This window comes from Setaria viridis, chromosome 8 (genome assembly GCF_005286985.2).
Source record: "Setaria viridis chromosome 8, Setaria_viridis_v4.0, whole genome shotgun sequence".
NCBI classification, from domain to species: domain Eukaryota; kingdom Viridiplantae; phylum Streptophyta; class Magnoliopsida; order Poales; family Poaceae; genus Setaria; species Setaria viridis.
In genome coordinates this window covers 38,904,413-38,919,958 of record NC_048270.2, presented here as the reverse complement: position 1 = coordinate 38,919,958, position 15,546 = coordinate 38,904,413, and the positions used below count along the sequence as shown (strand labels likewise).

The window sequence follows — 15,546 nt, the reverse complement described above, 5'->3', positions numbered from 1 at the left end:
TCAGTTGACAGCTCGTTTGCTACCTAGCTAAAAACGGAAAATTAAAACAGGAGCCTATTTTCGTATATATGTCCTGTCGTTATCTCTTCTATTCTCACGGTAAACGCATGATTTTACAGACGTGTGTTAGTTACAGGTTAGCGGCTGCCTACCCTTCTCTCGTTTCTTTCGCGCCAAATGCGGCCAATCGTTCCCTTTCCCTCGCAGATTCAAATATCCCTCCTCGCCTCCAACCTCCCTTCCAAACTTTTTGACCACCGTCTCCACCATGTCTCCTAGGGCCACCATGAGGCTGCACCTCCTAAGCCTCGGCCTGCTCCTGGCCATCGTGGCCACCGTGCCCCTAGTCTCGGCGATATGCATCTCGCTGCATGAGAAGCCTGAAAGCAAGAGCGAAGCTGCGGCTGCCGCCGCCACCGGAAGCTCTGTCAAGACATTGTCCCTCGATGAATATGGATTGCCTAAGAAGGTTGCCGAGAAGCCCAAGGTGAAGAATCCCTACGAGGAAGCCACTTCAGCTAAAGCCTCCACCGCCTATGAGAAACCAGTTGAAGAAGATGAGAAACCCGACAAATATGAGGAATCTTCAGCTCCAAAGAAGGTAAAGAAGGAAAAATCCGATGATTTTGATGCTTTTGGGAATCTTAAGAAGAAAAAGGAGAACTCCGATGATTCTGCTAAGAAGGAGAAATCTGATGATTCTGATGTATCCGAGTTTCTCAAGAAAAAGAAGAAGAAGGAGAAGTACGACGATGCCGACGAATCCTCATCTTTTAAGAAGGAAAAGAAGGAGAAGTCTGACAGTTCCCATGAGCATGTATCCCCTAATAAGAAGGAAAAGAAGGAGAAGTCTGACGGTTCCGATGAGTATGTATCACCTAATAAGAAGGAAAAGAAGAAGAAGTCTGACGATTCCGATGAGTATGTATCCCCTGGTAAGAAGGAAAAGAAGGAGAAGTCCGAGGACTCGGATAAAGATGTGTCTTCCAATAAGAAGGAAAAGAAGGAGGAAGCTAAGAAAAAGGAGAAATCCAATGATTATTTTGACGAGGACAAGGAGGAGAAATCTGACGAGGATCCCACGCCCGTCGATGTCTCCACCACCGGCGAATATGTTCCACCCAAGGAGAAGTCCGACGAGGATGCCACACCGGTCGACGTCTCCGCCGCCGGCCAATACGTACCTTCTGCACCGGCCAAGAAGGAGACGTCCAAGAGCTCCACAACCACCCTCGACGCGTACGCCGACGCCAGCCAGCAGCCCATGGGCGGCGCTCCCGACGAGCCTCTGCCGGCGGCCAAGCAGAGCTCCGCCGGCACCCCCGACGCGTACGCATCTCCGACGGCGCAGGGCGCCAGCCAGCAGCAGCCGATGGGTGGCGCTCCCGACGAGCCTCTGCCGGCGGCCAAGAGCTCGGACCCGTACGCCGCTAGCAGCCAGCCGATGGGCGGCGCTCCCGACGAGCCTCTGCCGGCGGCCAAGAGCTCCGACCCGTACGCCGCCAGCAGCCAGCAGCCGATGGGCGGCGCTCCCGACGAACCTCTGCCGGCGGCCAAGAGCTCCGACCCGTACGCCGCCAGCAGCCAGCAGCCGATGGGTGGCGCTCCCGACGAGCCTCTGCCAGCGGCCAAGAGCTCCGACCAGTACGCCGCCAGCGGCCAGCAGCCGATGGGCGGCGCTCCCGACGAGCCTCTGCCGGCGGCGAAGAAGCCGAAGCTGTCGATGGAGACCTTCGGGGGCATGATCCGGAAGCCGATCGCGAAGATGCTGAACCCGGTGGTGAAGCGCGTGTGCGCCAACACGCAGTACCCGGAGGACTGCGAGGCCTCGATCGCGGGGCTCCCCGGCAGCGTGCCTGCGGCGCAGACGGCGGCGGCGGACGCCATCGGCGTGCTGCGGCTGGCGATGGAGGCGGTGCGGGAGAAGGTGGTCGAGGCGATGAACGCGGCGACGGACCGGATGAACGCGCCGGGGACGGACGCGACGGTGAAGGAGGCGCTGGACGACTGCACGTCGTCGTACAGCGACATCAAGTCGAACCTGGAGACGGTGGACGACGCGCTGAAGCGCGGCGACCTCGCCACGGCGCGCACCAACCTCGACTCGGTGGAGACGGACGTGACCACCTGCGACGACGGCTTCAACGAGCGCGGGACGCCGTCGGTGATGACGGACCACGACCAGGAGCTCCAGAAGCTCGCCAGCGACCTCATCGCCATCGGAGCCAACTCCATCCACCACGCCTGAATGCGATCTCCGATCCTACTGCAAATGAAGAGTGAAATGATGCGAACCTGCAGCTCGTCTTAACATCCAGCTGCACTGATTGTATGATGTATGATAAGTACATGATGTGTGAATCTATCGGAAACAAAACAAAACAAAAAAAAGAAAGAGTATATGATTCTGAATTGTGAGTGATGTTTGTAGCCTTCATCTCTATTTAATGTTTATCCAATCTAAAAGTCTGCATAACTTGATTGTTTCAGTAATTGTGACGTGGGAGAGTGTCTTAACATTCAGCTCAATGTACAAAATAGCGGGTTATGGGATTTAGCGTAGAACTATGCTCAACCGCTATAGCTCGCTATTTCGTTCATTGATTCAGCTGCATAATTGTGATATTTCGTTTATTGATTCAGCTGCATAATTGTAATTTTTCAGTAATTTAAAAAAAGAATTATAAAAAATAAGGGGCATTCCGAGAATTGGACTCGGGATCTCTCACACCCGAAGCGAGAATCATACAATTAGACCAAATGCCCTTTGTTTTTTAATTTTATTTTCTTCAGAAATTAGTTCTTTTAAATATAGGTATTTTTTCCCAACCTCATGAACATGCACCATCGGAAACTTGCACTTTGCCGAGTGTTTTTATGTTTGCGAATGCATTACCTCGGGCACTCCGCAAATAACCTTTTTGCCGAGTGCTATAAAAAAACACTCGGCAAAATAATTACACTCAGCAAAATAACTTGATTGTTTCAGTAATCGTGATGTGGGAAAGTGTCTTAACCTTCAGCTCAATGTACAAAATAACGGGCTATGGGATTTAGCGTAAAGCTGTGTTCAACTGCTATAGTTAGCCTGCTAATTAGTACAATGTTGTTGTAGCGGCAGCTAGCATCAACCGCTATAACTCGCTATTTCGTTCGTTGATTCAGCTGCATGCATAATTGTAATTTTTTGAGGAATTAAAAAAAAAGAGAATATAATAAAATAAGGGGAATGTTTTTTGAGGAATTAAAAAAGAGAATATAATAAATAAGGGGCATTCCAAGAATTGAACTCGGGACCTCTCGCACCCTAAGCGAGAATCATACCACTAGACCAAATGCCCTTTGTTGTTTAATTTTATTTTTTTTTAGAAATTACTTCTTTTAAATATAGGTATTTTTGTAACCGCACCAGTTATCATGCAGGTCCTGATCACTACCAATATTCTGGTATGTATAGTTCAAGTTGTCTCATCTCTGTGCATGGATAGCATTGTTGATGTGTGGCTGCCTCACTCCCAATTTTTGGGAACAGTTCAAGTTGTTTCATCTCTAGTGCATGCATAGCATTGGTGATGTGATTTTTAAAATTAATTTTGTGATTTCATTGGTAAATGGCACTGCTCATGCCAAATGCATAGATTAGAAATATGAACTTCTGCAAAAGTGTAATTTTTAAATTCAAGAAGTAGTGTGGTCTTTATTTGGCTTCAAAAATCCGTGCTTCTCTCTTTGTCGTCGAAAGCATTTGATTTCAGTTATAAGCATTAAGTGCATGGAAAAATAAAAAAAAGCCAAAATTCGGGGCATTCCAAGAATTGAACTTGGGACCTCTCACACCCAAGGCGAAAATCATACCACTAGACCAAATGCCTTTTTTTTATTTTAAGGAAAAACTAAATTATTGAAATTCTTCGAAAAAAAATTCAAATAACCATCCTTTAAACACACCATTCTTATGAACATGGCAGTCTTACTTTTCATGACAAGTCATGCTTTATGGATCAGCAACGAGAAATTTTCATCTATAAATCGGCACCTTTCTAAATTAAATTTGAGCAACTAGTAGTATTTTTTATCACAGATCACTATAGTAGTAATTGAGAGGTTGAAGAAAACCAGAGAGTAGATAAATTTGCACACGTAGACTTTCAATGCGCCTCCTTTTAATCCTGGTTTAATATAGGCTCGAGAGAAAAGGGAGTGCGCGAGCTTTTCTTCCGATTGGTATTTGCAACCGGAACTAAAGGAGTCTGTTTCTCCCAGGTCAAAAATCAGCCACCCGTGGGGGATCCTTTAGTCCCGGGTGAAAAAATCAGCTACCTGTGAGGGACCTTTTAGTCCCGGGTGGTAAGACCAATCGGGACTAAAAGTCACCATTTTAATCCTGGTTGGTGTTACCACTCAGGACTAAAGCTCATGACACCAACTGGGATAAAAGGGTCCCCACGTGTAGGTAAAAAAGATTAAAGCCCCCGAACACTTTTTATCATGGTTTGTAATACCAACCGGGATAAAAGGAAGTTTTTAATCCCGGGTGGTGTTTCAAATCGGGATAAAAGAGTTCCCCACGGGTGGCTAAAAAAGAACTAAATTTCTCGAAACTTTTTATCTTGATTTGTAATACCAACTGGGATAACAGGGGTCTTTTATCCCGGTTGGTATTACAAACTGGGATAAAAGGGTCTTCCGAGATTTAGTACAAAAGGATTGCATCCCCTATATATTCAGATATGGTGTGTTAGTGGGATGGTAAGAAAGCTACGCGTGAGGCTTGAGGTCGTGGGTTTGAATCCTACGGAACGTGTATATTTCGCATGACTTGCGACGTGCATATTATTTTTTTCATTTTTTTTGCAAAACCATTTAACTTTCCAAACAATTTTAGGTGAGGCTACTATTTTCTTAATCAAGAAGGCAAACACCTTATGTTCCAAGATAATATTCCATCAGATTCCTTACAGGAGTTTGTATGTTTGGACCAACATGATAGGGAAGGAGAGGCATGACAAGAATCTTGAAAGAGATTTTCATTTCCCGCACGGGGAGCCCCTCTAGTACTGGTTGTACACTAAAATCGGCACTAGAGGCCCACCTTCTAGTACTAGAGGATCTCTAGTGCCGGATTTTAATTGGAACCGGCACTAGAGGGTCACTGACATAAGACACGCTCAGTGCTCCAGACCAGCAAACACTTCGCCATTTCCGCTTCGTCTTCCTCACGCGCACGAATCTCCCAGCCCCGACTGGCTGCCAAGAACCTCCATCGCCACCCCCATCCGCCGCATCTGTCACCTCCGTCACCAACCTCGACACCGCCGCCTCCCCTCCCCTCCCCCCGGCCGGCCGTGCCTCCAATGGTGCCATCCCAGCCAGGTTCGACGCCGTCCCGCCCCGGACTACCCCGCCCGCCGCCACAGCCCCAACGTATGTGGGGCATCGCCGCCCCGACGCTGCCGCGCCACCGCCAGCGCGCCCTCGCCTCCCCATCCATGCCCCGGCCCCGACATTGCCGTGCCAAATGCCGGTCCTCCGCGCTGGCCCCAACGCCTCCCTCCACACCGGCCCAAACGCCACAGCCTGCCCCTCGCCGCCAACGACGCCCCTCCATGCCGGCCTTGCTAACCGACCGCACCCCCGACGCCGGCCGCCCAGCCCGACTCCTGCAGACTCATGACAGCCATGGGACGCGCTAACATAAGCCCGCGACCGTCATGATGTCATTATTATTAATATTTTGATTTATGCATTAGTAGAGAATAGTTAGAAAATTATAGAAAAATGTTGGAGTAGATAAAAATTATAGAAAATTGAAATACTTAGTAATCATGCCTTTTATTTTTTAGGATTAATTTTTCCCATGAAATGAAATACTTAGAAATTAGTTATAAAATTGTATAAAATCCGTACTAGTTGAACTTGCAGACCGTGTTCATCTTAGCTAGCATGTTCTCTACCGAGCGGTAATAGACGTCAAGAAGGAGCTTTGATTCTACGAGGGAGAGTGGCAACGGTCGTGGAAGACCGTGTCCCCTTCCTCGTAGAATTGAAGCTCTTCCATGGCAAAGTACGGTGCCGCCCGGTGGAGAAATGCTCGCCGAGATGATCATGTCTGCAAGGTCAACTAGTACGGATGGTTATTTATTTAAACTTGTTTTTGAGTTGGAATTTGATGGATATTTGGTAACTTTAGACCTACAAATGTCATCTACAAATATTACTATCCTCGAGGTGGCACGCCCTACAGGAGTTCATTTCCCTACTCCCAGTATCGTCATGCCAAAAGGCGATCGAAGCGACGGAACAGTTCCCACCATAGTAATGTTATTTTCTTCTTCCAATTGATTTTGAACTACACATGAACAATTCCTAATTCTACTTACAAACAATGTAGGTTATCAACATGATTACATGGCTTAAACGAGTTGTCATAGATGTAGGTGGTACCACTCCTAGAGTGCGACGAGATGTAGTTGGTCCAGTTATAAGACTACACATCTCTTTTCAAATACCCATTCGAGAAGCACCACCAGGGCAACCTAAGTTGATGGTTGAAATTGACGCATCGGGTGCACCCGGAGAAAGTAAGACAGGTTCTGAAAGGAACGTTGTGGAGGCATGCCTGGAAAAGCTAAAGGAGCATGTGTACTTTGTACCAGACCACTTGTATTTTAAAATAAAGGCGCTTCTGGAGGGAAGGAGTAGTGTGATTATGACTACTGAGAAGCTTTGTATTTGGAATCAACATGACATGGTATGGATCTAATCATCCTTTTATATTCAATTATGTTACATATTTTAAATTTTATAGTAATGATATTCTCTTCTTTTAGGATATCTATGGCCAAACCTGGGCGCCCATAAGCTTTCAAGCGATTCTGGAGCAAGTCGTGAAAAGATTGGAATATATTTTTAGCGTTCGACACCTGACGTGTACTAGAGATTTCACGCTCCAGGCTAACATATCTTTCTACAATGCATCTTAAGTGACGGACCCGCCATTGTTTGAGATTTATGGTTGTCTAACTTTAACTTATTCTCAGTCGATAGAGAGTACACTGGTTCATGCTCTAACTTATATTGATGACGATCTAGACTTTAAGATTGCATATGTGAATTATGTTTTATATCTTTATAAGGTATTCGGGCTAATCCCGTAGTATGCATGGATGTAATATTTGTCTTATGTATTTGAACTTCTCTCTAAGACAAGTAGTGCTGTATCAACTTAAGTTTAAGTACGTACTTATTTTTCCTGGGTATTTGAATTATTATCAAAAGTGGTTCTCTCTGAGATCGGAAATGTAACATTACAGATATATAGAAATTTCCATATATGAGCATATTAGAACTAGTATAGGTAAAGGAACAAATATAAAATACAAATATAAAATACAAATATAGACTAAAGGATCAGAAATAAGAAAAGAAAAATGAAAAACAATTAGTACCGGGTTGGTATACCAACCGGTACTAATGATGCCACCTGCCTGCGTGGGGTGAAAGACCTTTAGTACCGGTTGGTATCCCCAACCCGTACTAATGGACCCCCTCTACTACCAGATTGCCAGTATTGGTTCCAAAACTGGCATTAGAGGAGAGTTACTGACCGGTACTAGGAAAAAAAAGAAAACAAACAACTTGCAAGCCTACAGTGTTATATTCTATTATTACACGAGGGCCGGGCCGGGACGATGCAGGATCGGATGGTTTGTTCAGGCGGCGATCGGAGCGCTAGCAGCAGCAACAGTCTCAGAGGTGCATCTGACTGTGCACATGCACTTGAAAGCGGAACATTCGCCGGAACTATTGTCGCTGCTTTCGCCTAAGCATACACGGTTGCAGGCTTTGTCGTTGATCAATGCAATGCACGGTCCTTTATAATTGGCACTCGGGTGAACCTTGCAAGGAAAAAGATGATAGTCCCCAACCGACCCCGACTCTGCTCCATGGATCCGACCTGTGCAGGACAACTTTATAATTAGAACGTTCATTTATGCAACAGAACAACTTTTTGATTAAAGAATTGAAAGATTGATCAAACGACATCGATCGCGGCTTAATTTGCATCACTTCTTAACAGAAGAAAACATCACTACCCGACCTGTGCAGGCATGAACGTTCATTTATGCAACAGAACAACTTTTAGCTTAAAGAAAGATTGATGAAACGACATCGATCGCGGCTTTACAACATGTACGTAGTTGATGCAAGTGCACGTGTGTACGTACCCCCAACGGCGGCTATGGCGACGAGCAGGAGGACGGCAGAGAGATTCTTTCCAGCTGAATGCGCCATTACAGTGCTTGTTTTCTGGTGGAAGTTGGTACGTTGATCGAACAAGATTGAGCGAGCAGATTTGTTGACGATCGAGTTTGGAGCGAGGAGTCTCTTCTTATAACATAAGAAAACATCACTACCCGACGGGCGGATCCATCGGACTTTACAAGAACGTTGATCCTCGTCAAGGGCAACGGGCATCTTTTTCTATTAGGGAATAATAACTAATTAAAGCACGGGTCTCCTAGTGTTTTCCATAGGTGAGGCATCTATTTCCCAAAACAAAGGTGATGAGGTCACGACTGATGAGAGCTCCTACAGGTGAGGCCGTCCGTGCTGCCATGAAGGCCAAATACTGTGCCCGTTGGCTCTGCTGCGCGTTTCATCTATGTGCAATGGTCATAGATTGAGTTTCCACATTTTGTATATTCTATAACACGAATATTTCATAAATTATGTTTTTCCACTAAAATGTTTGAGACAAGAGAAATAGAATAATTTATGTGGATACCACGTCTGTGAGCACATTTACCATTTCATGAAGGACAAGGTGCTATCGGATGATATGAAAGTACGTAAAATAAAACTATTATGCATACGCTATCATGATATATATATATATATATATATATATATATATATATATATATATATATATATATATATATATATATATATATGATATGCATATATACAAGATGAATGTATACGTGTAAGTAGTGCATGCGATGGATGTATACGTACGCATGCGTGTCTGTGTAAGTGAAACAATAATTAGCATTAAAAGTAAAAAAGAATTCAAAAAATAAGCATTTAGTTAGTATTACCAACGGGACAAAGGTCCCTTTTGTTCCAGGTGAAAGAACCAGGATTATGCAGGCATGAGCGTTCATTTATGCAACAGAACAACTTTTAGCTTAAAGAAAGATTGATGATCCAACGACATCGATCGCGGCTTAATTTGCAACATGTAAGTAGTTGATGCATGTGCACGCGTGTACGTACCCCCAACAACGGCGGCTATGGTGACGAGCAGGAGGACGGCAAATAGAGTCTTTCCAGCTGAATGCGCCATTAGTACACTGCTTGTTTTCCGGTGGAAGTTGCTACGTTGATCGAACAAGATTGGACGAGCAGATTTGTTGACGATCAAGTTTGGAGCGAGGAGTCTCTTCTTATAACAGAAGAAAACATCACTACCCGACGGGCGGATCCATCGGACTTTCCAAGAATGTTGCAGAGAGGGTCTTTCCACTGAATGCGCCATTATATTGCTTGTTTTCTGGTGGTAGTATCGGACAAGATTGAACGAGCAGATTTGCTGACGATCGAGTTTGGAGCGAGGAGTCTCTTCTTAACAGAAGAAAACATGACGATCCGACGGGCGGATCATCGGACTTCAAAGAATGTTGATTCTCCTCAAGGGCACCAGGCATCTATTTCTGTTAGGGAATAATAATTAATTAAAACACGCACTATGTCAGAATCGACTTGTGGTGGCACATGCAAATTACTGTGCTAGCGGGCAGCACCCACCAACACAGAGGTTCTTGGTGCCGGTAGGGGAGCACCCACCAGCACAATGACCACTGTGTTGGCCGGTCACATAAGCACCCACCAGCAGAGTGCTCCCTATTTGTGTTGCCGGGCGCTTATGTGGCCCACCAACACAGTAAAATGGAATGAAATTGTATAATTTGTCTAGTTACTTTACCCCTTAATAAGATAATTTAACAACCAGCACAGTTTAAATTATGCTAGATGAGATTAGACATCCGTTGGCGCAAAAACCGGACGGCTCGTCCGATCCTCGCATCGGACACACGATCCGGGAGAATCTGCTTAGCTCATGTTCGGGTTTCGCCCTAGTGCGGTTCGCGCGGCGTGCTAGTCAATCTAACTTGTTGATTGACAAGGAAAGAATGCGTGTCAGATGCCAAGAGCCGATCGGCTGGGTTTCCGATCTGCTCCGGTGACGTATCGGCCGAGCGATTCGCCGATGGCAGGTGAAAGGTGACCGGCAGGAGCCCGATGATGACCGTGTAGCAATGTAAAGGAAATTAAGAGAATAACCGATACAAGGCTACGTGACAACACTCGAAACAGATCCGATCGGCCGTATGGCGATGACAGATAACAGAGCAGGGTGGATGGCCGATAGCACGTGTTCCTAGATCAATAACATTTCAATTCACCCGGAACTGAAGTTGTCTCTGCAAGGATGCTGGAGAATGCAAGTGCCATGCATTCCTGGTGCTCCTTTGCACTTGTGCGCTGCTGCAAGCATTTTCTGTGGCTCCTGCATATATACAAGAGGTAAGAGAACTAGCATATCTTGGCCATTGCTTAATTAATCAAAGGTTACGTTAGTGAAAGAGAAGGATAGTTTGCTCCATCTGATTAAAGCCAAAAACGACAAATGCCCAGTTTTGTATATATTGTGTCTTCTATAGTTGTCCTTGGAATTTCAATTTGGTATGGCTACAATGCAGTGAAAGCAATTCTTTTTGAATATAAGGCCCCCCCAGATTGTCCTGGAGCGTGTTGAAGACATTGTTGCCATGCATCTTACTCGAACTCCGCCTGAAGGTTACGGCCGCGCAGTGGGCCATTGCGGCATCTGCGCCGACCTCTTCATCGTTCTGGCCGTCGTCGTCACCGGCTCCGGGCGCTATGTTATTTCAGCCAGAAAAAATGTTTTGTTTAATGGAGACGATGTGCTGCGCACAAATACCTGTTTTCGCAATGTCTCATAGACTAAATTGATGAGTGAGATGTGCTGCTCACAAAATCACACTATGGTCATTTGGCATGCTGTGGTGCGGACAAAAAATCCCTTAATATATTGCCTCTGCGATGAAGTATAATATTCTTTTTTTTTTCGATTAACATGGAAATTTCTAGACTCTCTCAGTGCTAATAGCGCGGCCAATATGGTTTCAGCTATCATACTAATTGGTAATAAGTAATAACAACTTGCAACTTATTCTCTCTAGACATTTGTCTTATTTTTCTCATAGTGATGAAGTACATGTGTAGTAGGGTTTTTTTTTGAGCTGTTCTTCTCCTGTTATCTTCCTGAGCAACTACATCATTGTACCATCTTCTTTCTTGTGCCTTGAGCAAACCAATTTTCTCTTTGATGATCAAGATCTTGGTGCACATCTGATCCATGGACCTATGCTATTTGATATCATAGTGGTCACTTTTTACTGTGTTTAGCTCAGAATCTAAAGCCTATGGACATCTTGAACGGACCGACTTGATGCTCTCCTACTAAATTTTTTATCAGCTACAATCCAGTTTTTGTGTAGGTTTTTTGCTTTGATATACTCCCACTGTAATTCTCAGCAACTACACTAATTATTGCACCATCATACCTTGTAGTAGTGTCTTATTTTGTGCTTTCCGCCTCACCTTAGGCTTCAGCATGTCATTATTCTTGCCTTATTGTTATGGTTCCTCTCTATGGCATGCACCTGCTCCCTAACATTATCATTGCGAGCTTTGCCTGCATATCCATTCTATTGTTCATGTCCTTTTGCAGCATCTTGATCTGACCAGTAGGCATGTCCTTGAGAAATCGTTTGGCCAGTTCAGCTCAAATATTGTTTTCATGCTCTAATCATGTTTTTAGTTTAAATTAAGTATATTTTATATAATCTCTTTATTTGGGTATTTTAGGGTAGTGTGCATTTCATAGATGCTACGGCATCCCTAGTATGACATCTCATAAACTTGCTATCTTTTTTTTTGTTATCATAAATCTTTTGGTTAATATTTGTCTTTCAAACTGAGTAGTATGTGTTGAAAATAAAATAAATAAAATACAAATAAGAGAAAATAAATTACTTACCCTTAAAATGTATCCATTTGTTTTTATTATATGGCACCATTTTTTTATTTTTCTCGACACAAGCATATATATGCAGTACAGTATATATATGTTGTACTGATGCAAGTAACAAACTTAGACATGGACGTCCTTGAGAAAGAGGAAGGTGATGAGCTCCTTGAGGTCACGGCCATAGGTGAGGCCGTCCCGTCCATGAAGGTAGTAGGCTTCTAGCACCCTCGTCGTGTTCAGCAAACATCTCACTACCGGCTCTACTGCAGGTTTCACCTCTATGCAAGCTTTGTTTATCCTCCTCCACGCATGTTCCACCATCCCGGCGATCGCTGCCACCGCCTCTTCCCTGGTCGTGCCGTGTTCCCTCATGTAGCACTCCACAGTGCTGGCCACATCCTTCTCGCACTTCCCTTGCTGCGCGCAAAGATACGTGTATTTGTGATGTTAGGTGTGTGCATATGCAGTAACATAGAGATCCATCCGGCACTACTAGAAATATGACCTTCTATCCCTATCATTAGTACCGGTCCCATTTGAACCCGGTACTAGAGGGGCATTAGTACCACATTCAAGTTTGGGATTCCGCAGAGGTCCTCTAGTATAGGTTGGTGGCTCCAACCGGTACTTAGAGGTGACCCTCCAGTACCGGGTGAAGCCTCCACCCGGTATTAAATCCTTTAATTAGTACTCTTTATGATGTCATATTTTTCCAATGCAATACAAGCAAGTAGTAGGTTTTTTGCTGTTTGTGATGTCAAAGTGGTTTGGAATGTACTGCATGTCTGTCCATTGTTTTTCTAATTATTTGTTATCAATAAAAATAACAACAGTGGTCTTATAAATACCTCCATGATCCAAATACATTCTAAGGTGATTATTGAATTAATTCATTAAGTAAAGCGAAATAATTAAGCTACACTAGACCTCTCATCAAAAGTGCTCTAATTTAATCGTACATCATATGTTTATGTTTATGTTTATAAAATAGATGAATAGTCAAAAGAATGAAAAGGTAATGGTGTCAAATATTTAAAAATAGATAGACTATTATTTGAACTCGATATATTACCTTGTAAGAAGCAATGTCATTGAGGAAGCGACCCACTCTTCTATATTGGCATAAAACATGTCAGGCATGTCAAGTGCCCACTCAAATGCCTCGTTGTTTATCGCTTGGCCTGCACGCATTAGAGCTGTGAAGAACAACAACGGCAAACCCGTCGCCATAAGTGACACGTCTAGATGTTCTTTGAAGCTGGGCGTGCAGTTTTCATTGAACCATTTAGCCTGTTGGATGGAACTTTTTGATTGCAATTGGTACTGCACAATAAAAAAAACATTGTACACAAATAAGGTGGGATTAATAAAATTGGGAGGAGATCTAAACCACAGTTTATGTTTGTTATGTTTCTATAAAGTTTCATAGCTGTTAGTTGACTATTTGACTATAAGATAACAAGGTACCTCTTTTTTGACATAAGCCATGCGGTACTTCTCGTACGGTTCCAAAGTATCCTCCATTTCATTGAAGTTACTCAATGTTTTGATGTAGAACATGCGTAGGTATTCTGATATAAGAGAAACCATGCTCTCATCCCATCTACATATTATTATGAGTGAGCTATATATACGATAAAACTTGATTGTTCATTTACAAAAAGCATATAATTAATAGAGGTATTATCCTACCTTTGTAAGGCATCATCTAACATTTGGGACTCCTCAAAGGTGGCGCGCACATCAAATGTGTCATCAATCAGGACCAACAACCCAAACACCTTGGTAAGTATGATCCGCGCAGCAGAGCTTTCCTCCCCATGGAACACTCCAAAGCTGTGGAAGTGCTTCACACTGTCATAGAGATCCCTCCACCATCTTCCCATGGAATTAGTTAGTTGACCCACCTTGTTAGTGAAGACAATGAACAATGAACAAATAGGGTGAAAGAACTAATATATGTATCAACTTACAGTGAGAGGTCCTTAAGCTCCTTGAGGTGGACACTCCTAAGAAGGTTGAGGTTAATCTTTGCAAGCTCGAGCATCATGATGTCGTGTGGCTCTTCTTTCTCATACTCAGTGATATGATGCATGGTCTCTAGTTGCCGCATAAAACGAGGGAGCGGAATCTCAAGGGCACGCGAAACTTGTTCCTTTATAGGAGATGTAAGCTTGCCTTTTGCAGCCTCAAGATGGCGCCTAGTGAAGGCGATAACATCATCTAAGATCGTCTCACCAGGTACCGCCATGTGAGCAGCATTGTACAAGCTAAGTAGGCCCCTCGGGTCATTGCTTAGATTTATGTTGAAACTACCGGTGTCGTCATCTCTGAATTTGTCGAATACATCTGTATGCACATATGTATATATTCAAATTAAATCTTAACAAAAAAAACTGTATGATAAACAGTTTTCAACGTATATAGGTTATAGGGTGGCAACAAGAAAAAAAGGAGAAAAACAGAGGAACATGTGAAAGAATAGTGATCGATCATAACTGATCAGCTTTTGGTAGCTTTTGATTTCTATTACCTGCAGATACCCAAAAGCCATGTTGCCAAAGAAGACGAAACCGGAGGGCAACAACATCCAAGTCATTGGAGCTGCCAAAGTCCAGCTCCTCATCGTGAACACGGTCTAAGGCCTCCTCAACCTCCTTGACGAAATGGTTATCTATACCAAGGCGTTCGAGCGTGTCCACCAACCTCACCGTGTCGGCCACGCTCATGGCTTTTCCAGCCTCAAACTTCCGGCACACTTCCCCTTTGAGTTGCTCCCTCCTCTCTCTCATCCACTCCTCCGACCCCTGCTTGTTATACAATACAATGTAACTAAAGAGCTAAATATTATATATAATATGCTGTCAACTACAATAAAATCATAGATTCATGCCTGTGATGAGGTAGAAGTGTAATTCACAAAGAAGTCGCCCCATAAACAAGGTTCAAAGGCGCCGCATGTCTCCTTGTTAGCCTTGCTTGCAGCCATCCTACACGCTGGATGTTAGTTTGCTAATAACTGGCTGCAATGCTTAGTTAACGACTTGTGGTCTATTCCGGTATTGATCTCCTTTTATAGAGGTTGCTGCAAGTGAAGCGAGTGGGCTAGCTAACAATGGATCAACTCGTGTAATGGTCCATCTTGGCTGCGTCAACTGGACTGCATCTTCCTGGACACGTTAGTGTTGCACAGGACACGTCATTGTTGGCTCCATTCCTGCTAGGTTGGTTTCTGCACTATAATCACGTCGGACATTTTAATTTCTTCCACTCGTGCACACCATAACACAGCCGATTATTGATTAATTCCACGTGGACTACTGCTACTCCGAATGGATCGTCCCACATGCCTTGATTCACTCTCGCCAACTCGTGCATGTGAAAAACAAGAACTCGACACAAGAACTGTGCTTCGAAAGATG

General features: G+C 44.2%; 1 protein-coding gene, 2 non-coding genes and 1 pseudogene across 3 annotated transcripts; 1 reads left to right on the top strand and 3 right to left on the bottom strand.

Moving 5' to 3' along the window:
• The first annotated feature begins 228 nt into the window (after positions 1 to 228).
• Positions 229 to 2,425, top strand: LOC117834090 (uncharacterized). Its single transcript, XM_034713706.2, has 2 exons — positions 229 to 1,474; positions 1,712 to 2,425. Exons 1-2 carry the CDS (start codon positions 269 to 271, stop codon positions 2,246 to 2,248), a joined length of 1,743 nt encoding a protein of 580 aa, XP_034569597.1. The 5' UTR covers positions 229 to 268; the 3' UTR covers positions 2,249 to 2,425.
• Positions 2,426 to 3,269: 844 nt separating this feature from the next.
• On the bottom strand, positions 3,270 to 3,341 carry TRNAP-AGG (transfer RNA proline (anticodon AGG)). Its single transcript has one exon. It is a non-coding gene; the product is annotated as a tRNA-Pro (tRNA).
• Positions 3,342 to 3,800: 459 nt separating this feature from the next.
• TRNAP-UGG (transfer RNA proline (anticodon UGG)) lies at positions 3,801 to 3,872 on the bottom strand. Its single transcript has one exon. It is a non-coding gene; the product is annotated as a tRNA-Pro (tRNA).
• Positions 3,873 to 12,140: 8,268 nt separating this feature from the next.
• Positions 12,141 to 15,328, bottom strand: LOC117866158 (eudesmanediol synthase-like; annotated as a pseudogene).
• Between the last annotated feature and the right edge of the window lie 218 nt (positions 15,329 to 15,546).

Excerpts from the sequence above, each read along its gene's own strand:
- LOC117834090 (XM_034713706.2), top strand. The coding sequence starts at position 269 with ATGTCTCCTAGGGCCACCATGAGGCTGCACCTCCTAAGCCTCGGCCTG. Across the intron at positions 1,475-1,711 it reads CTCCCGACGAGCCTCTGCCG|CCGAAGCTGTCGATGGAGAC; the intron begins GCGGCCAAGAGC and ends GCGGCGAAGAAG.